This window comes from Tachypleus tridentatus, chromosome 12, assembly GCF_004210375.1.
Source record: "Tachypleus tridentatus isolate NWPU-2018 chromosome 12, ASM421037v1, whole genome shotgun sequence".
Classification (NCBI taxonomy): Eukaryota; Metazoa; Arthropoda; class Merostomata; order Xiphosura; family Limulidae; genus Tachypleus; species Tachypleus tridentatus.
The window spans coordinates 67,941,947-67,967,417 of NC_134836.1; the positions used below are offsets into that span (position 1 = coordinate 67,941,947).

General features: G+C 30.4%; 1 protein-coding gene across 2 annotated transcripts in view; it reads left to right on the top strand.

The window, feature by feature from the left end:
* Nucleotides 1-698: 698 nt before the first annotated feature.
* Nucleotides 699-25,471, top strand: part of LOC143233477 (atrial natriuretic peptide-converting enzyme-like) — a 40,653-nt gene continuing 15,880 nt past the window's right edge. The window contains exons 1-6 of one of the 2 annotated variants that reach the window (XM_076469746.1): nucleotides 699-869; nucleotides 6,851-7,054; nucleotides 9,041-9,170; nucleotides 12,150-12,194; nucleotides 18,039-18,284; nucleotides 24,674-24,820. In XM_076469746.1, the coding sequence (XP_076325861.1) occupies nucleotides 7,022-7,054; nucleotides 9,041-9,170; nucleotides 12,150-12,194; nucleotides 18,039-18,284; nucleotides 24,674-24,820 (601 nt within the window). In that variant the 5' untranslated portion in view covers nucleotides 699-869; nucleotides 6,851-7,021. The remainder of the gene's footprint in view (nucleotides 870-6,850; nucleotides 7,055-9,040; nucleotides 9,171-12,149; nucleotides 12,195-18,038; nucleotides 18,285-24,673; nucleotides 24,821-25,471) is intronic. The other variant, XM_076469747.1, reaches the window with a different exon arrangement.

A 25,471-nucleotide genomic window follows, 5' to 3' on the forward strand; every position in this document is an offset into this window, starting at 1 on the left:
TGTTAGTTTAAATACTTGTATTTAAACCTTATACTGGATTACAAGTGTGGTCTACAAAATGTTGTTAGTTTAAATACTTGTATTTAAACCTTATACTGGATTACAAGTGTGGTCTACAAAGTGTTGTTAGTTTAAACACTTGTATTTAATATTGGTGTTAAACATTGTTATTTAAACCTTATACTGGATTACAAATGTGGTCTACAAAGTGTTGTTAGTTTAAACACTTGTATTTAATATTGGTGTTAAACATTGTTATTTAAACTTTGATACTAGTTTATACGCTACACTTTACCTGATTTTCTGGTTATATTTCTAAGCACATTAATGGACCTTAATATACTCTTCGTTATCTCTTTACTGTACGTGTGTATTTATACTTCTAAATACTTTACTGCATTTTTACATTTTACAGTACGTTGAATTATTAAGGTAATTTTGTTTCTGCGATAACAAAGAAAACTGAATTCTGTCCATCTATATATCTATATAAGAAAACTGAATTCTGTCCATCTATATATCTATCTCACTTGTACGTTTCGTTATCCGCTTTTGTCACGAACTTTTCTGAAGCTTCACGACTTCGCAGTAAAAACTGTCTTTTTTTTAGACTTCGTTATATTTTGGAGGTTAAGAAAATAATTTAAAAAGACAAATGATAAATGACACGTATCTTCTGAAAGAACGACAACTGGTCGAAAGAAGAGCTGTGGTTATCTTTAGAAAATTGCACGAGACACTCCTAGCCACGCCTCTAGCTACGTCATTCCCACGAAGCAATAGGAGATTTACGTCTAAAGCTTAAACATTTGTGACCACTGGTTGTGTAGTTGTAAGTCGTGATTACTGGGGTAAAAGTGGTTCCATAGGTAAGTTCGAAGATGTTGTTTAACGTTATTTTTGTTTTGAACTTTATTAGTTATGTTCACTGTGGGAAATATTTTTATAAACAAAAACATGCCATCAGTTATTTGTAGATTTATTATAGATTAATCAGGTTGTTGTTATTGTTTATTGTAGATTATCCAGGTTGTTATTATCATTTATTGTAGGTTGTCCAGGCTGTTGTTATTATTTAATATAGATTATCCAGGTCGTTATTTTTCTTTATTTAGGTTATTCAGGCCGTTGTTATTGCTTATTGTACATTATCCAGGTTGTTGTTATTGTTTATCGTATATTATACAAATTATTGTTATTATTTATTGTAGGCTATCCAGCGTGTTGTTATTGTTTACTGTACACTATCCAAGTTGTTGTTATTGTTTATTGTAGGTTAAACAGATTATTGTTGTTATTTATTGTGGATTAAACAGATTATTGTTATTAATTATTGCAGATTATCCATGTCATTGTTATTCTTTATTGTGGGTTAAACAGATTATTGTTATTATTTATTGCTGATTATTAAGCATGTTTTTATTATTTATGGTAGGTTATTCAGGCTGCTCTTAATATTTATTGTAGATTAGCCATTGTTGTTATTGTTTATTGTAGATTATACAAATTGTTGTTATTATTTATTGTGGGATATCCAGTCTGTTGTTATTATTTATTGTTGATTTTCCAGGTTGTTGTTATTGTTTATTACAGTTTATACAGGTTGTTTTTATTGTTTATTGTACGTTATTCAGGTTGTTGTTATTGTTTATTACAGTTTATATAAATTGTTTTTATTGTTTATTGTACGTTATTCAGGTTGTTTTTATTGTTCATTGCAAGATGAACAGATTATTGTTATTATTTACAGTAGGATATTTAGCTTGTTGTTACTGCTTATTATAGATTATCCAGGTTGTTGTTACTGTTTATTGTAGGTCAAAGAGATTATTGTTATTATTTATTCTAGGTTAAACAGATCATTGTTATTATTTAATGTAGATTGTTCAGGATGTTGTTATTATTTACTGTAGATCATACAGATTGTTGTTATGGTTTACTATAGGTTATCCAGACTATTCTTAACAGTTATTGCTGATTATCCAGGTTGTTCTTATTGTTATTGTAGGCTATGCAGGTTGTTGTTATTGTTTATTGTAAATTATTCAGACTGTAGTTATTATTTTTTGTAGATTATCCAGGTTATTGCTATTGGTTTTTGCAAGTTATCCAGGTTGTTTTGTTATTTTTTGTAGATTGTACAGGTTGTTGTTATAGTTTATTGTAGATTATCCAGGTTGTTGTTATTGTTTATTGTACGATAAACAGATTATCGTTATTACATATTTTAGGGTATCCAGCGTGTTGTTATTGTTTACTATAGATTATTCAAGTTCTTGTTATTGTTTATTGCAGGTTAAACAGGTTATTGTTATTATCTTTTGTGGAATATTCAGCTTGTTGTTATTGTTTATTCCAAGATAAACAGACTATTGTTATTGTTTATTTTAGATTATTCAGGGTGTTGTGCTTATTTGTTGTTAGTTTTGCAGGCTGTTGTTATTGTCTGTTGTAGATTATAGAGGGTGCTGTTATTATTTATTGTAGATTATTCAGGTTGTTGTTATAATTTATTGTAATATAAACTTGTTGTTGTTAGTATTTATTGTAGGTTATCTAGCTTGTTGTTATTGCTTCTTGTAAATTATACAGCTGTTTTTATGGTATATTGTAGGTTAAAGATATTATTGTTATTATTTATTGTTGTTTAAACAGATTATTGTTGTTATATATAATGGTCATTCAGCGTGTTGTTATTGTTTACTATAGATTATCTAGGTTGTTGTTATTGTTTATAGTAGGCTATGCAGGTTGCTATTATTGTTTATTGTAGGTTATCCAGGAATTTGTTATTATTTATTGAAGATTATTCATTTTATTGTTATTGTTTATTGTAGGTTATAAAGGTTGTTGATAATGTGTACTGCAGGTTATAGAGGTTGTTGATATTGTTTATTGTAGGTTATAAAGGTTGTTGATAATGTGTACTGTAGGTTATAGAGGTTGTTGATATTGTTTATTTTAAATTATTGAAATTGCTCTTATTATTTAATGTAGGTTATTCAGTTTATTGTTATTGTTTATCGCAAGATAAACAGATTAGTATTATTTATTGTAAGTTATCCAGGCTATTGGTATTATTTATTCTAAATATACAGTTTGCTGTCATTGTTTATTTAAGATTATCCAGATTCTTGTTATTATTTATTGTAGGTTATCCACACTTTTGTTATTATTTATTCTTTTTTATCCAACATGTTCTTATTATTTATTTTAGATTACCGAGTATATTGTTATTATTTATTGTAGATTATATAGGTTGTTGTTATTGTTAATTTTAGATGACACAGGTTGTTGTTTTTTGTTTATTGTAGATTAAAAGTTTATTGTAATTGTTAATTGTTGGTTAAACAGATTATTGTTATTATCTATCGTAGGTTATCCAGGCTGTTGTTATTGTTTATTGTACATTGAAGAGACAGTTGTTATTATTTATTGTAGGTTACTCAAGTTGTTGGTATTGTTTATTGTCGGGCAAAGAGATTATTGTTATTATTTTTATGAGTTAAACAAATTATTATTTTTTTATAGATTATCGAGTTTGTGGTTTTTGTTTATTGTAGATTATATAGGTTGTTGTTATTGCTTCTCAAGATTAAAGAGTGTGTTGTAATTGTTAATTGTGGGTTAAAGAGATTATTGTAATTAGTTATTATAGGTTATCCAGCTTGTTGTTGTTATTTATTATAGTTTATATAGGTTATTGTTATTGTAGACTACCCATGTTGTTGTTATTGTTTATTGTAGGTTAAACTGATTATTGTTAATATTTATTGTATATTATCCAGGCTGTTGTCATTATTTATTGTAGATTATACACGTTGTTGTTATTGTTTATTGTAGATTATCCAGGCTGTTGTTATTTTTATTAGAGATTATATATGTGGTTGTTACTGTTAGTTTTAGCCTATCCTCATTGTTGTCATTATTTATTGTAGGTTATACAGGTTGTTGTTATTGTTTATTGTAGATTATAAACGTTGTTATTATTGTTTATTGTAGATTATAAACGTTGTTATTATTGTTTATTGTAGATGGCACAGATTGTTGTTTTTTGTTTATTATAGGTTAAACAGTCTATTATAATTGTAACTTGTGGGTTAAACAGATTATTGTTATTATTTATTGTAGGTCAACCAGACTGTTGTATTATTTATTGTAGATTATACAGATTGTTGTTATTTTTTATTGTAGGTTATCCAGGTTGTTGTTATTGTTTACTGTAGACTATCCAAGTTTTTGTTATTGTTTATTGGAGGTTAAACAGATTATTGTTCTTATTTATTGTGGATTAAACATATTATGGTTATTATTTATTGGAAGAAGTCCAAGCTGTTGTTTTTATTTATTGTAGATTATACAGGTAGCTGTCAGTGTTTATTTTATGATTATCCATGTTGTTGTTATTACTTATTGTAGGTTAGCTAGGCGTTTGTTATTATTTATTCTTGTTTATCTAACCTGTTGTTATTATTCATTGTAGATTACCGAGGATGTTGTTATTGTTTATTGTAGATTACACAGGTTGTTGTTATTGTTTATGTAGGTTAAAGATATTATTGTTATTATTTATTCTAAGTTAAACAGATTATTGTTATTATGTATTGTAGGTTGGCCAAGCTGTTGTTATTATTTATTATTGATTATAAAAGTTGTTTTTATTGTGTATTGTGAGCTAAACAGATTATTGTTATTATTTGTTGTAGATTATCCAGGTTGTTGGTATTGTTTTTTTCAATTAAACGCAAAGCTACACGATGGGCCATCTGTGCTCTGCCCACTACGGGTATCGAAACCCAGTTTTTAGCGTAGTAAGTCTGCGGATATACCGCTGGGGGGCTGGTATTGTTTATAGTAGGTTATTCAGGCTGTTGTTAATATTCATTGTAAATTTTCTAGGTTGTGTTTATTTTTTATTATATAGTTTATTGTTATTGTTTTTGTATGTTATCCAAGTCGTTCTTACTATTTATTGTAGTTTATACAGGCTATGTTATTATTTGTTGTAGATCATTCAGGTTGCTGTTATTCTTTATTCTAGACTATCCAGGTACTTGTTATTGTTTATTGTAGATTATTCAAAATGCTGTTATTATTTAATGTAGGTTATTCAATTGTTGTTATTGTTTATTTCATGATAAACAGATTATTATTATTATTTATTGTATGTTATCCAGGCTATTATTATTATTTATTGTAGATTATATTTGTTGCTATTATTGTTTAAGGTAGATTATCCTTGTTGTTCTCATTATTTATTGTAGGTTATGCAGGTTATTGTTATTATTTATTGTAGGTTATCCAAGCTGTTTCTATTATTTATTGTAGATTATCGAGGTTGTTGTCATTGTTTATTGCAGATTATAAATGTCGTTATTGTTGTTTGTTGTAGATGATACAGGTTGTTTTTTTTTATTGTAGGTTAAACAGTCTATTGTTATTATTTATTGTAGATTATACAGGCTGTTTTTAATTTTTATTGTAAGTTATCCAGGTTGTTGTTATTGTAGTTTCAACTGGCTGTCGTAATTATTTATTCTACGTTGTCCAGACTGTTGTTGTTATTTATTGTTAATTTTAAAGGTTGTTTTTATTGTTTATTATAGGTTATTCAGGTTGCTGTTATTGTTTATTGGAAGATAAACATGTTATTTTTATTGTTTATTGTAGATTATCCAGCTTATTATTATTTCTTATTGTAGATTATAGTAGGTTAAAGAGATTATTGTTATTATTTTTGTAGGTTAAACAGATTATTGTTATTGTTTACTGTTGATTATCTAGCTAGTTTTTGTTATTTATTGTAGGTTATCGATGTTGTTATTGTTTATGGTAGGTTATTCAGCTGTTGTTAATATTTATTGTAGATTATACAGGTTGTTATTATTGTTTATTGTAGATTATAAACGTTTTTGTTAATGTGTATTGTAGGTTATCCAGGTTGGTGTTATTGTTTAATGTAGGTTAAATGGATTATTGTTGTTATTGTTTATTGTAGATTATACAGGTTGTTATTATTGTTTATTGTAAATTAAACAAATTAATGTTGTTATTTATTGTTTATTATCCATCTTTTTGGTTTTATTTATTGTGGGTTATCCAGGTTATTGTTATTGTTTATTGTTGTTTCAACTGGCTGTTGTAAATATTTATTCTAGAATGTCCAGGCTGTTGTCATTGTTTATTGTATGTTATCTGGGCTGTTGTTAATATTTATTGTAAATTTTCCAGGTTGTTGTTATTATTTATTGTAGGGTGTTCAGGTTATTGTTATTGTTTATTGTAGTTTAAACAGATTACTGTTATTATGTACGATCGGCTAACCAGCGTATTGTTGTTGTTTACTGTAGAGTATCCAGGTTGTGTTTATTGTTTATTGTAGAGTATACAGATTATTGTTATTGTTTTTGTAGGTTATCCATGTTGTTGTTATTATTTATTGTAGGTTATTCATGCTGTTGTTATTATTTACTCCAGTTTATCCACGCTGCTCTTATTAGTTTTTGTAAGTTATTTAGGTTGCTGTTATTGTTTATTGTAGGTTAAACAGATTATTGTTATTATTTATTGTATGTTATCCATGTTGTTGTTATTATTTATTCTAGGCTAAACACATCATCATTATTGTTTATTGTAGATTATCCAGGTTTTTGTTATTATTTATTTAGGTTAAAAATATCATTGTTATTGGTTATTTTATGTTATCCAGGTTTTGGTTTTATTTGTTATACATTATCCAAGTTGTTGTAATTAATATTTGTTGAATCTTTAAATTTGTTTAAATAAATAGTTAATCATTTAGTCAAGTTTCAGATCATCTGACCATTTGATCACGTGTGTGTTGTTTCAGTGAAAAGACGGTTCTCATTGGGTGCTTGCATTCGAGATAAAGCCAATAATAGTCGAAATTCATGAGACGTAGAACAGCCAAGTATACCTATAGAAGGTAATATTACAGTTTGAACTTCCTACTTTTTCAAGACTTGCCTAAACTACAAGAATTTAAAACTTAACAACAGTCATGCGAACTTCAAGTGACCTGAGTGTTATGCAGGTAAAAATACTCCCTTTGGATTTTGTTCTCTTTTATTTTAATTATATTGAAAATATTTTTATAATATGGAAAATCAGTTTTTCTATCCAATATTTTCAGTTATTATTACTCAAGATCCAATTTCTAAAATGATGATAGAAATATTTTCACAGCTTAAGATCAGTTAGTAGCAGTAAAAATAGTCCATATAATTAGGATTTAATGACGTCGTCTTATACATTTATCAAATTATAACTATAGTATGAAGTTCCTTGTAAAAAAAATCATTACATAATTTAGACTTCTTTCGAAATGATAGCTCTTGTTTCAAACAAGGCAAGAAGAGAGAGGGAAAATTGCATCCTATCCTAGTTTTGATTTACAATTAAAATCGATTGTAACTAAGAGTACTGGAAATTGAACTTATGATTCTACTGACATTACTGGTTGTTAAAGTATTATTTAACTGTCTCCTATATTAACAACTAAACTCACCAAAGATATGGTTCATGATTCTACTGACATCACTGGTTGTTAAAGTATTATTTAACTGTCTCCTATATTAACAACTAAACTCACCAAAGATATGGTTCATGATTCTACTGACATCACTGGTTGTTAAAGTATTATTTAACTGTCTCCTATATTAACAACTAAACTCACCAAAGATATGGTTCATGATTCTACTGACATCACTGGTTGTTAAAGTATTATTTAACTGTCTCCTATATTAACAACTAAACTCACCAAAGATATGGTTCATGATTCTACTGACATCACTGGTTGTTAAAGTATTATTTAACTGTCTCCTATATTAACAACTAAACTCACCAAAGATATGGTTCATGATTCTACTGACATCACTGGTTGTTAAAGTATTATTTAACTGTCTCCTATATTAACAACTAAACTCACCAAAGATATGGTTCATGATTCTACTGACATCACTGGTTGTTAAAGTATTATTTAACTGTCTCCTATATTAACAACTAAACTCACCAAAGATATGGTTCATGATTCTACTGACATCACTGGTTGTTAAAGTATTATTTAACTGTCTCCTATATTAACAACTAAACTCACCAAAGGTATGGTTCATGATTCTACTGACATTACTGGTTGTTAAAGTATTATTTAACTGTCTCCTATATTAACAACTAAACTCACCAAAGGTATGGTTCATGATTCTACTGACATTACTGGTTGTTAAAGTATTATTTAACTGTCTCCCATATTAACAACTAAACTCACCAAAGGTATGTTTCATGATTCTACTAACATTACTGGTTGTTAAAGTATTATTTAACTGTCTCCTATATTAACAACTAAACTCACCAAAGGTATGTTTCATGATTCTACTAACATTACTGGTTGTTAAAGTATTATTTAACTGTCTCCTATATTAACAACTAAACTCACCAAAGGTATGTTTCATGATTCTACTAACATTACTGGTTATTAAAGTGCTCATTGGCTGTCTTTTATATAAACAGCTGAACTCAAACCAAAGGCGTGGTTCATGATTCTATTAATGTTACTGGTTGTTAAAATGTTCATCAACTGTCTTCTACATTAACAGTTAAACTCAACAGAGGGCGTTTGGATGATTCTATTAAATGGCATGGGAAAAAGGCTTTGGATCAATAACTTATGCATAACATAGTGAGAGTTATTCAAAGTTTATTGTATATAAGATACTAGTAAACTGTCCACTTAATTTACTACACACACAATTACAATCCAGAATTTCAATGCCTGTTAGCATGATGCCGCTGTATTTGCTTTGTTTATCGTCTAATTATAATTATAAAAACATATTTGTATTTGTATTTTCATTACACTTAGTGAACATGAAATAGAATAAACGTGCTTTGACAGGTTTGGATGATTTTGAAATTATCACTTATTAAGTTTTTGTGTAGCTTTATCTGATAACAAACATCCCTTGTTGTTAGTTAATATCCTCTCTGATTGTATTGACTGGAAGGAAATTTGTTGTCGTTTCAGAATGTACCAGTAGAGGAAGATAGGAAGGAGCCTTTTCGTTTTAAGAAAAAATGGAAAATTGTTTTAATAATGTTAAACGTGTTGGTTCTTCTCGCTGTTGTTATCATAGTTACAATCTGGTTTTCAAAATGTAAGTAGAGCTTTGAAATTATTAATCCCATTCAATTATTTTTGTGTTTTAGTAAAAAAAAGAACAGATATCCACTGCAGTTTTATAAGACCAAACGATAATATTAAAAAGTATTGTTGTTTAATTTCCCCAATCTCACGTCGAAATAATTATTTTATTTTTTTTTAATCATTGCAGCCCAGGAAATATAAATCTATAAAACAAATTTGACAGAAGACTAAATAACAAAACAAAACTTTTGAATTATTACCTTTTTAATTCTCAATTTGGTTATAGAAAAATAAGTTAAAGGAGACGCACTAAGTAAGATGATTAATAAGCTAATGCTTTCCTTTTTACGTTGGCAGATGTTTTTGAATCATTTTCGTAAGAACTTTAAAAACGCTATAAAACTGTATTAACAGGTATTTCATTGGTTTAAGTTGTGTAGATTAAACAAAAAACAAGTAGTTAACCGTATATAATTATTGCTACATTAATCCCAAACAGGATTTGGACCCCTTATAATTTTTTGATTTATTTTAGTGGTTTCTATTTATGTTAGGCCCAGCATGGCCAAGCGTGTTAAGACGTGCGACTCGTAATCTGAGGGCCGCGGGTTCGCATCCCCGTCGCGCCAAACATGCTCGCCCTTTCAGCCGTAGGGGCGTTGTAACGTGACGGTCAATCCCACTATTAGTCAGTAAAATAGTAGCCCAAGAGTTGGCGGTGGGTAGTGATAACTAGCTGCCTTCCCTCTAGTCTTACACTGCTAAATTAAGGACGGCTAGCGCAGATAGCCCTGGAGTAGCTTTGTGCGAAATTCAAAAAACAAACATTTATGTTAGTTTTGGTGCAAGGCTACGCAATGGAACATCTGAACTACGTCTGCCGCTGAGAAATTTTGATAGAGATGTTATCAAAAAAATAATTAACGACTTCAATTAAAAAATAAATGGCTTAATGAAGATTTCTGTGATTAAATTTTAAGAATTTATTTTACATAGAAGATATTCATCAAAACGAATGTAAGTGACTCCGTGTAATGCTACAGTCGTAATTATTTGTTTGATTTGAATTTCGCGCAAAGCTACTCGAGGGCTATCTGCGCTAGCCGTCCCTAATTCAGCAGTGTAAGACTAGAGGGAAGGCAGCTAGTCATCACCACCCACCGCCAACTGTTGGGCTACTCTTCTATCAACGAAGAGTGGGATTGATTGTAACATTATATCGCCCCCACGGCTGAATGGGCGAGCATGTTTGGTGCGACGGGGATTCGAACTCGGGACCCTCAGATTACGGGAGGAACTCCTTAACCCACCTGGTCATGCTGAGCCTAGCTAATAAATATTGCAGCCATTAAATTCATTAACAAAAACAGAATATGTTTAACATCTTCAAGTAATTATAGATAATAGATTTAAATCGAAAGAACAAATTCAACTAATGAGAACAGTAAAAAAATATTGAAAAAACATTTCATTATTCAAAACAATTTGTGTCTTGTTACAAAAAAGAAAAATACATATTATACGTGGTTTGATACTACACTTAACAGCTAAAAAATATTATAAGTGTATGTTAATATTATCACACTATGGTAATAATAATAATTATATTTAAAAAAATTTAAACGTATTAGTGTTCGTAAATTACATATTTTTGTGGCCTAGTGGTTAGGGGTGTTCGACACGTAATTTGAGGGTCTCGGGTTAGAATCCCCGACACCCCAAACATTCTCGCTCTTTCAACCGTGGGGTCTTTATAATGTGGCGATTAATCCCACAATTCGTTGGTAAAAGAGTAGCCTAAGAGTTGGCGGTGGATGGTAATGACTGGCTGCCTTCTTCTAGTCTTACACTGCTAAATTAGGGACGGCTAGCACAAATAGTCCTAATTTGTGCAAATAGTCCTTTGCACGAAATTAAAAAACAAACAAACAAACATGTAAACATGAATTTAAAATAATATTGCATAACTACTTGAACTGTTATGAATATTTAACATATAAAATATTGCACATTACATATTGTTAACGTGTACTTAAAATCTGTTTATAATACATATGTAAACATGAATTCAAAACAATATAGCATAAGTACTTGAACTATCATAAAAATGTAACATATAAACTAGCGTATAACAACTATTGTTAACGTGTACTTAAAATTTGTTTATAGTAGGTATGTAAACATGAATTTAAAATAATGTAACATAAGTACTTGAACTGTTATGAATATTTAACATATAAACTACGGTATAATAATATTGTTAAAGTGTACTATTTGTTTATAGTATATATGAATTTAAAACTGTATAACATAAGACTTTGACTTGACGTAGAAATTATTATATGTTAACTTCTGTTAACGTGTACTTAAGGTCTCTGTAAAATTTGTCGTCATGACGTACGTTATGAACAAATTTTAATATTCAATCAACCAACAATTTTTAATTGATGTTTTTAAGTACTTGGCAAAAAAGAATAGACGAATCAACACTACAGTAATTAATAATTCATTTATCAGCTCTATACTAAATAATATTATAACAATCGACACTACTTATTAGTATTACAAAAATCACCACTACCCTTATTAATACCACATCAATCAGCACTACTAATTAAGACTACAACAGTCAACACTACACTAATTACTACTACACCAATCAACACTATTCTAATTAATAGTACATCAATCAACACTGCACTAAATTAGGGATAGCTAGTGGAGATAGCCCTCGATACATTAATTGATACTACAACAATCGACACTACACTAATGAATACTGCTCCAATCAGCACTACACTGTTAATAGTGCATCAACAAAGGTTTGTGACGTAACTTCTAGAATGAAATTCATGTTATGTTTTAAGTTGTTCCTTTCAACGTTTGTAACAAACAATAACTTCTACTAAATCATCCTCTAATTTCTAATGATGACATCATTCTTTAACATACTTGTGTTTCCACTCATTAAATATATTCCTCTTTGCAGTTCTCCCTAGGAGCATTTCATTAGGAAACGTTACGGTCAACAAAGGTATGTAAAGATGTTTTCACAAATATGGAAGTCATTCATAGTATGCTTTAATTCTCTTTTGGACACTAGAGTTGCTTTATATTCAAGAACAGAATGTTTTGTTGTAGCTTAATTATGTAGAACAGTAAATTAATTGCTAATCTGATGAAGAATAATACATAACTTTAGCGTAGGAATATGTGTTAATATCTAATTACTGACAATCTATTACAGAGTGGTGGGTCATTGTCAGGTCTTATCAAATAACAATCAAACAACTTTTTCGGGTATGTTTTTTAGCCTGATGTTCATGTCTGTCTCCATTTTCTCTATATTTAACCTAATGCTCATTTATCTTCCCACTTTTAAGTTTTATTTTTAGTCTAATGTTAATGTCTCACCCCATTTTACTCATTTTTCATCACGTTATAACGAACTATTGCTTATATGATATTAGAAAAACTTTGTTATTACACAATGTACAACCCCCAACTTCGAGAAGTTTTTATTCTGTGTAAATGCAGATTTGCAATAAGGGTCACGATTTTTCCCTTTCCAATATAGAAGTCGTGGCAGTTGTTGCATTGTATTTTATAAATAATGTTGGTGTTGTGTTTGTCAGTGTAGTTTTTACATAGTATGAACTTTAGTTTTGTACCTGGTTTTTGAATAAATTTGGTGTTTAATAAAATGTTGTGATTTTAATTTTTCCAAATGTTGGTTATTCTTTCACTGATGTCGGGAAAATATGGTATCCAGCATAGTTTGTTGTATATTGGGATTTATTGTTGTTTGTTTGTTGTTTCCACATCATTTTGAGGAAATGTTTTAATGTTGATGAAGTGATATTTTATTTTGTTGATTTCATCTTTAATTTTATCTGGTGAGCATAGTTTTGTGACTGTGTTTATTTGTTTTCTTAATATGTTGAGTTTTTCTTTTGTTTCATGTGTGTTGTATGTTCATGTAACTACTTATCTATATAAATTTAATAATACTGTGAGTTGTATGTTCACGTAACTACTTATCTATATAAATTTAATAATATTGTGTGTTGTATGTTCATCTAACTACTTACCTATATAAGTAAAATAGTACTGAGATACATTTTTAGTTCAAGTGGGTTTCTTGTCATCAAGAATAGTATTGTTTCTTGTATGTCAATGTAACTACTTATCATATAAATATAATAGCACTATCTGTTGATTGTTCATGAAACTACTTATCTATATAAATATAATAGTACTGTCTGTTGTATGTCCACGTAACTAAATATCTATATAAGTATAATAGTACTGTCTGTTGTATGCCCACGTAACTATTTATGTATATAAATATAATAGTACTGTTTGTTGTATGTTCATATAACTACTTATCTATATAAATATACTAGCACTGTCTCTTGTATGTCCATATAACTACTTCGCTATATAAATATAACAGTACTGTTTGTTGTATGTTCATGTAACTACTTATCCATATAAATATAATAGTACTGTCTGTTGTACGTCCATGTAACTACTTATATATATAAATATAACAGTACGATTTGTTGTATGTCCATGTGACTACTTATCTATATAAGTATTATAGCACTGTTAGTTGTAGTCCATGTAACTACTTACCTGTATAAATATAATAGTATTGTCTGTTCTATATCCATGTAACTACTCTTATCTATATGAATATAATAGTTTTATGTGTTGTATGTTCATGTAACTACTTATCTATAGAAATATAACAGTAGTGTCTCTTGTATGTCCACGTAACTTGTTCCTAGGGTGTCGATGGATGATCACTAAAACTTGCATGTAGGTTCGTTAGGTCTATGGAGATACACAAATTTTCTATTTTACAATTTGTGATTTTCAAGAGTGTTTTTGCGGTTTTTTTAACAATTTCTTCTACCCGGTTGATGTATCTTTACCAAATTTGGCATAAGGGTTTGTTGGGTCCATGCCTTGAGGAGATTACTGCAAATTTATGGTTCACATTTTCTCTTTTTAGCTCTTTTTATGGGCGTTTTTTTTAAATTATATATAATGGAATAAACTTTTCATATCCTAAGATAAGCTTTAATTAATCATTAATTTACATAATTTCCATCCAGGGTACCATTACCCCAGCTATTAATTTCAACTTAATACTCATGTTTATCACCGAATCTTCTAATTTCAGCCCACTGTTTATGGTAGTCCAAGCTTTTCATGCATTCGTATGGCTGTATTAAATGCGTCAAAAGTTTCTTACTGAAATATGCTTATTAATCTTCTTCAAATTACTTATTCTATAATAATATTTTATTGTTTTCTCAAAACCATTTCTTGAACAATTAAATTGTTTTAAATGTTTGACTTTAAGTGGAGTATTGTTGTGATATTCATTCATGACGTCTTTATTTGCAAATGTCATTCGTAGTTGGTTTAGGTTAGATAAGTTGTTTGTTTGTTTTAAAATTTTGCGCAAAGCTGCGAGAGGGTTATCTGCGCTACGCTTCCGGAATTTATCAGTGTAAGACTAAAGATAAGGCAGCTAGTCGTCACCACCCACCGCCAACTCTTGGGCTACTCTTTTATCACCTAATAGTGAGATTGACCGTCATGCTATAACGCCCCCGCAACTGAAAGGGCGAGCACGTTTTGTGGACAGAAATTCGAACCCGCGACCCTCAGGTTACGAGTCGAGCGCTCTAACCAACTGGCTATGCCGGGCACTCCCAACAAATGAATGAATTTACAACTTCTTGGTGGTGAAAGTTACCCTAAACTTTTAACTTCTTGGTGATGAAAGTTACTCTGGTGCAAAATTAATAAACAAAAAAAAAAAACACTGGAAAATGAAAGTTAAATTATTTATAAGGTTTAAAGTCCATCTGACTTTACTGTATAGTATTAGTATCCGATATTAATTTAGGTATGTATATAATATGACATTTAGTCGAATTCATTATTCGATGTTATTCAAGAAACAAATTATTTTAAAATATCCGTAACAAATATGTATATATATATATATATAATGTAATAAAAATCTGTAACAAATATGTATATATATATATATAGATAATGTAATAAAAATCTGTAACAAATATATATATATATATATTTAGATAATGCAATTTACTTATCTGAGACAGGGCCTGTTTTGTTGTCAAGTTTTGCACAGGACCGCATTTTTTTAGATCTACTGTAGATGTCTGTGACTTGTTGATAATGAATTTGAACAATAAACAAACACCACGCACTTTAGTTGTTTTAGAAAAGTATGTTAAACAAGTCAAACTTATATAGAAATATTCTTTACACTTTTGCTCACTACAGATGTATCCAGAGCTTTAAATAATTGTTTCAATTTCATGAAATTCCCACAGGCTGGTTCAGTTACTTTGTAACGCAATTTAACAAGACAAATTATTCTTCTCTGCTCTGTTATTACAGTACAATCTGTAATAATTTCACTTTAAAATAGCCAATATACGCTGTTTATGGTTTATATATATATATACTCTTCAAAAAAAGAAACACAAAAGGCAAAATTGGAGACATATTGTTAACAAGTTTATTCCGGGTAGTTCTGTATGACATGTGTGAAACTTTGCACATTCACTGCTGAACATCCAAAGTCTGCAAAGGCGAAGTCCACGCTCACTAGTTGAAATTTAACGTCACTCAACGTCAATAACGAGTATGCCCCCGTGAGCATCAATAACTGCTTGGCACCTCCTGCCCATGGAAGTGATGAAATGACGAATCACATCCTGTGGAATGGCTGTCCACTCAGCCTGCAAAGCTGCTGCAAGCTGAGGTAGAGTCTGCGATTAAAGTTGTCGCCGTCGCAGACGTCGGTCCAACTCGTCCCAAAGATGTTCGATGGGGTTCAAATCTGGTGATCTGGAGGGCCAGGAAAGAACGTTGATGTTGTGATTTCTTAAAAAGACAGTGGTGAGTCGGGCTTTGTGAGGACGGGCGTTGTCATGTTGAAAAACGTCGTTGACGTTCACCATGATGGGTTGCACATGGGGCCTAAGAATCTCGTCGACGATTGCGTACGGTCTGATCGGAACTCCTACGCAGCCCTGGTATGATTGAGGCAGTAGACGTCGCAGTGGTGGTCTTATCTCGAAGGTGACGTAACCGGATGTAGCGATCTTGTGCGGGTGTGGTCACACGAGGTCTGCCAGATCGTGGACGGTCACGAGCTGATCCATGTTGTTGATGACGATTCCATAGCCTTGTGATGATGCTTGGATGGACATTCACAGCTCTGGCAACATCTGATCGAGATTCGCCTGCTTTCAAGCGACCAATGGCGTTGTTGCGTTGTGCTTCAGTCAGTCTTGGCGTAACTGTATTGCGTGTCGGTGGCTTAACACTGAGCTATGGAAACCGAGAACCCGTCACTTTTATAAGGATTTTGCACATGTTGCACTTGCAGAACATGCAGATCTCTCAAACAAATTTATTGGACACGAATGCGTTTTGGCGAAAAATCCGATGTTTTCCTCCGTTTTCAAAGTGCACAACTTTTATTATCATTTTGGTCTGACAATCAGTGCCTTAACACGTGTAACATCACATACTCTGAGCTTGTAACGTTATTACATATATTTCTCTTTAAAATAACAAAAATATCTCTTTTGCGTTTCTTTTCTTGAAGAGTATATATTGCAAACTCTGTATCTGTCCGAACTTCCCGCGCTATATTTGAATGACGGCGAAACAGTCATGAATAATATTGAAGCCAAATGTTATTTCAGAAGCAGGATATTCTACACTAAATTATTAGTAACTAATCACACTTTCATTAGCGTTTCAAGATGTGACGTAACTTAAATAAAAATGTAAATTTAATTGTATGCTATTGTTGAGTAGCTTTTAGCATGACTAAAATGCATAATAATTATTTAACGCTGTGAGTAGTGTAAGCAGCTCATAACTATAGCTCTGAATGAAACACCATTAACGTTTTTAAATCTAAATTGATAGACTAACTTCCAGTCATTAAGGACGAGTTCTTTTGCTTACGGTAAAATAACATGACGCAGTAACAGGACATTCGCCAGTTTACGACAACTAAACTACATAAAGCATGATTTCCACTGTTACGTTAACAAATCTGCGATACACTCTCGCTCCTAAAAAATAACTAAATTTAACATTCTCACCATACATGATATTCAAACAGTCGTGTATATCTAACACTTGGCACTCATCAACATTGAAAATATAGTTCAATTTGCTTGGACATCAGTCATTGATCGACGAGATGTCTTAAGCCGTATATGTTCTGTCATTATAAAATTCTAGATCCCCAGTGGCACAATGGAACATCTGCCGACTTAAACTGCTAGAAACTGTGTTTCGATACCCGTGGTGGACAGAGTACAGATAGCTCTGTATGTAGCCTTGTGTATCATAAAAAAACAAACATTTTTGTTCTAAAATTTTCACCCAAAGAGGTAGTCACTTAGTTTATCTGCAGCGACATGAGTTCTTTGCATATCTTACTAAAAAAAGATGTATATTTGTACATTATTTTACCATATTTTGTGAACATCTTCAAGAAAGAATCGTTATGTGTCATATTTAAAGTAGCTATGCTAACTCATGTGGTGTATTTAAGTGATATCTATGTAGAAGTTACTTTAAATAACCCAAGTTATGTGTTTTATAATGGTTATATTAAATGGCGCTGTGTGATGGATTTCTGGGGGTTATGTTTTTGCGTGATATTTAGTTTTACTTTAGTTATGTTAAATATTGCCAGACAGTACGATAAGAGTATACATGTCGAACAGGACAGGTTTTTCTATTTTTGTGAACTGGTTTTATTTTGAATAGTAATTCTACCTATCTTTCTCTTCAGAAGGAGAATGTATAAGTCTTCGAATCCCCGTTTGCCACAAACATAAAGTGCCCTATTCTTACACTGTTCTTCCGAACCTTTTGGGACACAAAAGTCAGACGGTAGCCACCGAAGTGTTAAGTCGCTTTGAACCTCTTTTCAGTGTTAAATGTTACCTTCTTACCCCACTGTTCTTTTGCTCTTTATACGCACCCAAATGTGTTGGTCAGGGTCAGTTGGTGCCACCGTGTCGGTCTCTTTGTAAAGGTAATTACAAGATTTTTTTATTTAAAGAATATGTAGTAATTTATCAACCACACTATGTCTGCTATATCCAGAACCGACGAGACAGGCCTTTTGTGCAGTAACATAGTTCATCATGTCGGCTGAGATACGACAGATACAGTAACGGTTAAAGCGCCATCTATATAATAAAAATATAATTTTTATCATTTTCATGTAAGTCATTTAAAATTCAGAATTAGAGTAGCGATTCTTAAAATATTGTCATTTATTTCTTTTAACACAGATTATTGCTATTAATTGCTCTCACTAACACAAATTATTGTTATTAGTTAGTCTCACTAACACAGATTATTGTTATTAATTAGTGTCACTAACACAAATTATTCTTATTAATTATTCTCTCTAACACAGATTATTGTTATTAATTACTTTCACTTGCGCAGATTATTGTTATTAATCAGTCTCACTGACACAGATTATTCTTATTAATTATTCTCGCTAACACAGATTATTGTTATTAATTATTTTCACTTGCCCAGATTATTGTTATTAATTCGTCTCACTAAAACAGATTATTGTTATTAATTCGTCTCACTAAAACAGATTATTGTTATTAATTAGTTTCACTAACACAGATTGTTCTTATTAATTACTCTAAGATTATTGTTATTAATTAGTGTCACTAACACAGATTATTCTTATTAATTACTCTCACTAACACATAATTATTATTATTAATCAGTTTCACTAACACAGATTATTGTTATTAATTAGTCTCACTAACAGATTATTGTTATTAATTAGTTTTACTAACACAATAATTAATAATAATTATTGTTATTAATTACTCTCACTAACGCAGGCTATTGTTATTAATCAGTCTCACTACTGCAGATTATTCTTATCAATTAGTCTCACTAACACAGATTATTGTTATTAATTACTCTCACTAACGCAGATTATTGTTATTAATTAGTCTCACTAACACGGATTATTGTTTAATTAGTGTCACTAACACAGATTATTCTTATTAATTACTCTCACTAACACAGATTATTGTTATTAATTAGTGTCACTAACACAGTTTATTCTTATTAATTACTCTCACGAACACTTATTATTGTTATTAATCAGTTTCACTAACACAGATTATTGTTATTAATTAGTTTTACTAACACAGATTATTTTTATTAATTACTCTTACTAACGCAGATTATTGTTATTAATCAGTCTCATTAATGCAGATTATTCTTTTTAATTAGTCTCACTAACACAGATTATTGTTATTAATCAGTCTCACTAACGCAGATTATTGTTATTAATTCGTCTCACTAAAACAGATTATTGTTATTAATTAGTGTCACTAACACAGATTATTCTTATTAATTACTCTAAAATTATTGTTATTAATTAGTGTCACTAACACATATTATTCTTATTAATTACTCTCACTAACACATATTATTGTTATTAATTACTCTCACTAACGCAGGTTATTGTCATTAATCAGTCTCACTAATGCAGATTATTCTTATCAATTAGTCTCACTAGCACAGATTATTGTTATTAATTACTCTCACTAACGCAGATTATTGTTATTAATTAGTCTCACTAGCATATATTATTGTTTAATTAGTGTCACTAACACAGATTATTCTTATTAATTACTCTCACTAACACAGATTATTGTTATTAATTAGTTTCACTAACACAGATTATTGTTTAATTAGTGTCACTAACACAGACTATTCTTCTTAATTACTCTCACGAACACATATTATTGTTATTAATTACTCTCACTAACACAGATTATTGTTATTAATTAGTTTCACTAACACAGATTATTGTTTAATTAGTGTCACTAACACAGATTATTCTTATTAATTACTCTCACTAACACATATTATTGTTATTAATTACTCACACTAACGCAGATTATTGTTATTAATCAGTCTCACTAATGCAGATTATTCTTATTAATTAGTCTCACTAACACAGATTATTGTTATTAATTACTCTCACTAACACAGATTATTGTTATTAATCAGTTTCACTAACACAGATTATTCTTATTAATTAGTCTCACTAACACAGATTATTTTTATTAATTAATGTCACTAACACAGATTATTGTTATTAATTACTTTGTTAATTACTCACTAACACAGATTATTGGATTAGTCTCACTAACACATATTATTGTTTAATTAGTGTCACTAACACAGATTATTCTTATTAATTACTCTCACTAACACAGATTATTGTTATTAATTAGTTTCACTAACACAGATTATTGTTTAATTAGTGTCACTAACACAGATTATTCTTATTAATTACTCTCACTAACACAGATTATTGGTATTAATTAGTTTCAGTAACACAGATTGTTCTTATCAATTAGTCTCACTAGCACAGATTATTGTTATTAATTACTCTCACTAACGCAACGCAGTTATTAATTGTCTCACTTATTATTGTTTAATTAGTGTCACTAACACAGATTATTCTTATTAATTACTCTCACTAACACAGATTATTGTTATTAATTAGTTTCACTAACACAGATTATTGTTTAATTAGTGTCACTAACACAGATTATTCTTATTAATTACTCTCACTAACACAGATTATTGTTATTAATTAGTTTCACTAACACAGATTATTGTTTAATTAGTGTCACTAACACAGATTATTCTTATTAATTACTCTCACGAACACATATTATTGTTATTAATTACTCTCACTAACACAGATTATTGTTATTAATTAGTTTCACTAACACAGATTATTGTTTAATTAGTGTCACTAACACAGATTATTCTTATTAATTACTCTCACTAACACATATTATTGTTATTAATTACTCACACTAACGCAGATTATTGTTATTAATCAGTCTCACTAATGCAGATTATTCTTATTAATTAGTCTCACTAACACAGATTATTTTATTAATTACTCTCACTAACGCAGATTATGGTTATTAATCAGTCTCATTAATGCAGATTATTCTTATTAATTAGTCTCACTAACACAGATTATTGTTATTAATTACTCTCACTAACACAGATTATTGTTATTAATCAGTTTCACTAACACAGATTATTCTTATTAATTAGTCTCACTAACACAGATTATTTTTATTAATTAATGTCACTAACACAGATTATTGTTATTAATTACTTTCACTAACTCAAATTATTGTTATTAATTACTCTCACTAACACAGATTATTGGTATTAATTAGTTTCAGTAACACAGATTGTTGTTATTAATTAATGTCACTAACACAGATTATTGTTATTAATTACTCTCACTAACATATATTATTGTTATTAATTGGTCTTACTAACACAGGTTATTGTTATTAATTACTCTCAGAAACACAGATTATTGTTATTAATTAGTCTCACTAACACAGTTTATTTTTATTAATTATTCTCATTTTTAATTAAAGCTAAGCATCATTTCGAAAAACTAACTGACCAACAAGTTAATCTGAATTAATCTATCTAACTGCACTTACTATGTTTTTGTATGTTATGTGACTACAATGTCTGATAACAGACGAGGTTTCTGATAAAATACAAAAGTAAAATGTATGTGAGCTACTCCAAGAACACTAAAACTGTTTTACAGTGAACTACAAGGTACTACTTCTTACAATAAAGAGATTAAACAATAATAAGATAAAATGATTTGTGACAGAAATAATAAAATTATATTTTGACTTTAGTAGAGAGGTAATAGCACTATTTATTTAGTTACGTCACGTAAGTAATTAGAATGTAAATGTACAAAATAGACAATACATACTGTGTAACTACAATAAAATAAACCATATGTACTGTCTGACTACAATAAAATAAACTATATATACTGACTGACTGCTATAAAACAGACAATATATACTCTCTGAATACAATTAAATAGACCATATTTACTGACTTACTAGTGTAAAACAGGCTATATATACTGTCTGAATGCAATAAAATATACTGTATATACTGTATGACTACAATAAAAACGACCATATTTACTGTCTGACTACAATAAAATCGACTTATGTACTGTCTGATACTCGCCAGCTTCAGAGTTTTCCCATGTATAAACAACGTTTGTTTATGTTTCTCTGTCATTGCACTAAACCCCTAATGGTAATGATGGAAGTAGTGGTTCTATCTATAGCTGTATTTGATATCTTGTCAATGATATTTTGTACGATGGTGATATTTTAACAGTCTGATAAAAGTATCAGGACAGGTGGTACTGTACGTTTGACAGCTCGTTTGGGTTGAGAACATTTTTTTACGTAGAGGAGTGAACAACGTTTCGACCTTCTTCGGTCATCAACATCAATAAGTTTCCTTCACAAACCGAAGAAAACATTATACGCACACCCTTAGACATAAAGCAAAATCAACCAACAAAAGTAAATATATCTCACGAATCAAAAATTTACGAAACCATATACTGCTGCATACCATATATTCCCGACATCAGCAGAAAAATAACCAACATTTGGAAAAAACTAGTAACAGAATATGGCATTCCAGTTAATACCAAATTTATTTAAAAACCAGACACAAAACTGAGGTCTATACTATATAAAAACTACACTGACAAACACCACACCAACATTATTTATAAAATACAATGTGATAACTGCCACGACTTCTGTATTGGAGAAACAAGTAGAAAAATGGAAACCAGATTTAAAGAACATAAAGTCACCTTCACAAGTTTTCGAACACTACAAGTCAAATAAACACAACATAACCATAGAAAACACTCAAATACTAAATAAAGAAACAAATATAAACAAACGCAAAATTAAAGAAGCTTTAATTATACAACAACTTAAGCCCAAAATAAACCAATACAAAGGAACACCTTTATATCTATATTCAAAAATAATATAATAAATAAATAATATAAAATTATATTCAAACATCTAAGCCCGCCCTCTACATTCCGACACTGAGTTACACAACCCCTTTCAAACATGTGGTCAGCTTCCGGTCAGTTACCTCTCTCTTTGTGAACCTGACGATGACCGAAGAAGGGCGAAACGTTGTTCACTCCTCTACGTAAGAATAATAAAATAAAATAAAACTTCTCAACCCAAACGAGCCGTTTTTACATATATATTTCTCTACAAGTGGGTTTTCTCGACATCACTATACGTTTGACAGGTTTAGATCTGAACTTTAAAAAAATAAACATCCTTTCACTATATGGACATGGTGTCTTCTGTTTAGAACTACTTATGTTCTAGCAAAAGATGACTTCATTTAAGTATGTTTTATTAGGCTCAGTCACTGTGGTCAGTATTGCTAATGTATTTTCATCTCATGAAATGGTTTATCATGATCGTCACATGATATTGCCATAAATTTGTTTCCTGTTCCAGCCACGAGTTTTTATGAGAATCACAACATGTGCTTACCACGTGCTCAGCAAGATGGTCGGCTGCAGAGAGCACAGACTTTATTTACTTGTAATATTTGTCCCCAGTGCCAGTTTTGAGTCGTGCCTTATCCGTATGAACTCAGACAAGGCTTATTGCGTGCCTTTCACGCATTATCAGCTCTGTCGTATGAAGGGTTCCTTATGATCGATGGTTTAATACACAAAACTTAGTGACTTATTATAATAGAAAGGAAAAATGGATTAGGTTATCAAGCCGAAATACGGTAAGATAGAATAATCCACGTAGATCTGTGGGAACTTGCTAATAGTTAAAGGTTATAGTTTTACCATCACTATAGGTCATGCAAGTTACGGTAGTCCTTAAGTTCGTGGCTAAAGAATTCTCTGACGGGTCACTAGTTGTTAAATATTGCAGTTTTCCAAGTCTTTGTTGATTGGCTTCTAGACTTTGACGAATCCACATCGGCTACAGTTTGTTGTTACTTGTACTACACTTTACCAAACTTGAGTTACTTGTAATATTTATATAGTTCCTGCCAACATTGTTACTATAAACTTGTTTCTTGTCGTTACCACACCTTGTTTCTACGAGTGATCAACTAGTCTCTACGTAATGGAAGTTAACTATTGAGTTTATAGAATATGTGGTGAAAATAAATCAAACAAGACAAGCATCTTTCTTATTACCATAAATATTAACTTGGAACTATACAGCAGACAGATCAGATCAGATGTGATAAGAGATAAAAAATATGACCTTCGTTAAGATAGCTTGGAATAAGAAACAAAGTTTGTTTTCCCAGAAAAGATAAGACTGCATCTAGAAGGAATTGGGTGAAGAAAGAGATTCATATCAGGAAACAACAACATTATAAGATACTTCATGATCTTCGTCCACTAGTAGTCAGTTAATAACAATAGGTTTAGTTGGAAAATGAGCGAAACTTAAATATAAGGTTCTGTTACACATCTTTCAGAGGCTATTCGGAAGTGTAACTTTTTTCTCGGAGTCTTTGCTTTAAGTTGGCCCGATGGAATCGATTGTGAGAACTTTCCAGATAGTCAGGATCCCCAAGAATGCATTGGAAATATGGAAAATATTCAACTTCAAAGAGAAATCAAGGGTGAGTTTCCTTACATTTAAACTAAGTTGGCATTTCAACAACTTTCTTTTAATTATTAAAACTGATCTCTGGTTTGAACTTCGATATATCTTATTTTCACAAAGAGCATCACATAAAGAACCAGATAGAACCATTAACTTCTGAAACAACAACATCACATAAAGAACCAGTTTTTTGGAATTAATTTCAAAGCAACACAATGGACTATCTGCCCACAACAGGTATCAAAACCTGGTTTCTAGCAATGTGCGTCTGCATACATACTGCTGTACTACTAGGGGCCTACATAGAACCATTAAGTTTGAACAAAACAACATCCCATAGAGAACTATATAGAACCAGTAATTTTCTAGACAACAACTTCATTTAAAGAACTAGATATAACCATTAATTTCTGAGACAATCACATCACAGAAAGTACGATATAGAACCAGTAACTTCGTAGAAAACAACATTACATAAAGAACTGGATAGATCCATTAACTTTCTAGCCAACAACATCACCTAAAGAACAAGATAGAACCACTAACTCCTGAGACAATGACATCACAGAAAGAACTAGATAGAACCAGTACCTGGGCCCGGCATGGCCAAGCGCGTTAAGGCGTGCGACTCGTAATCCGAGGGTCGTGGGTTCGCATCCCCGTCGCG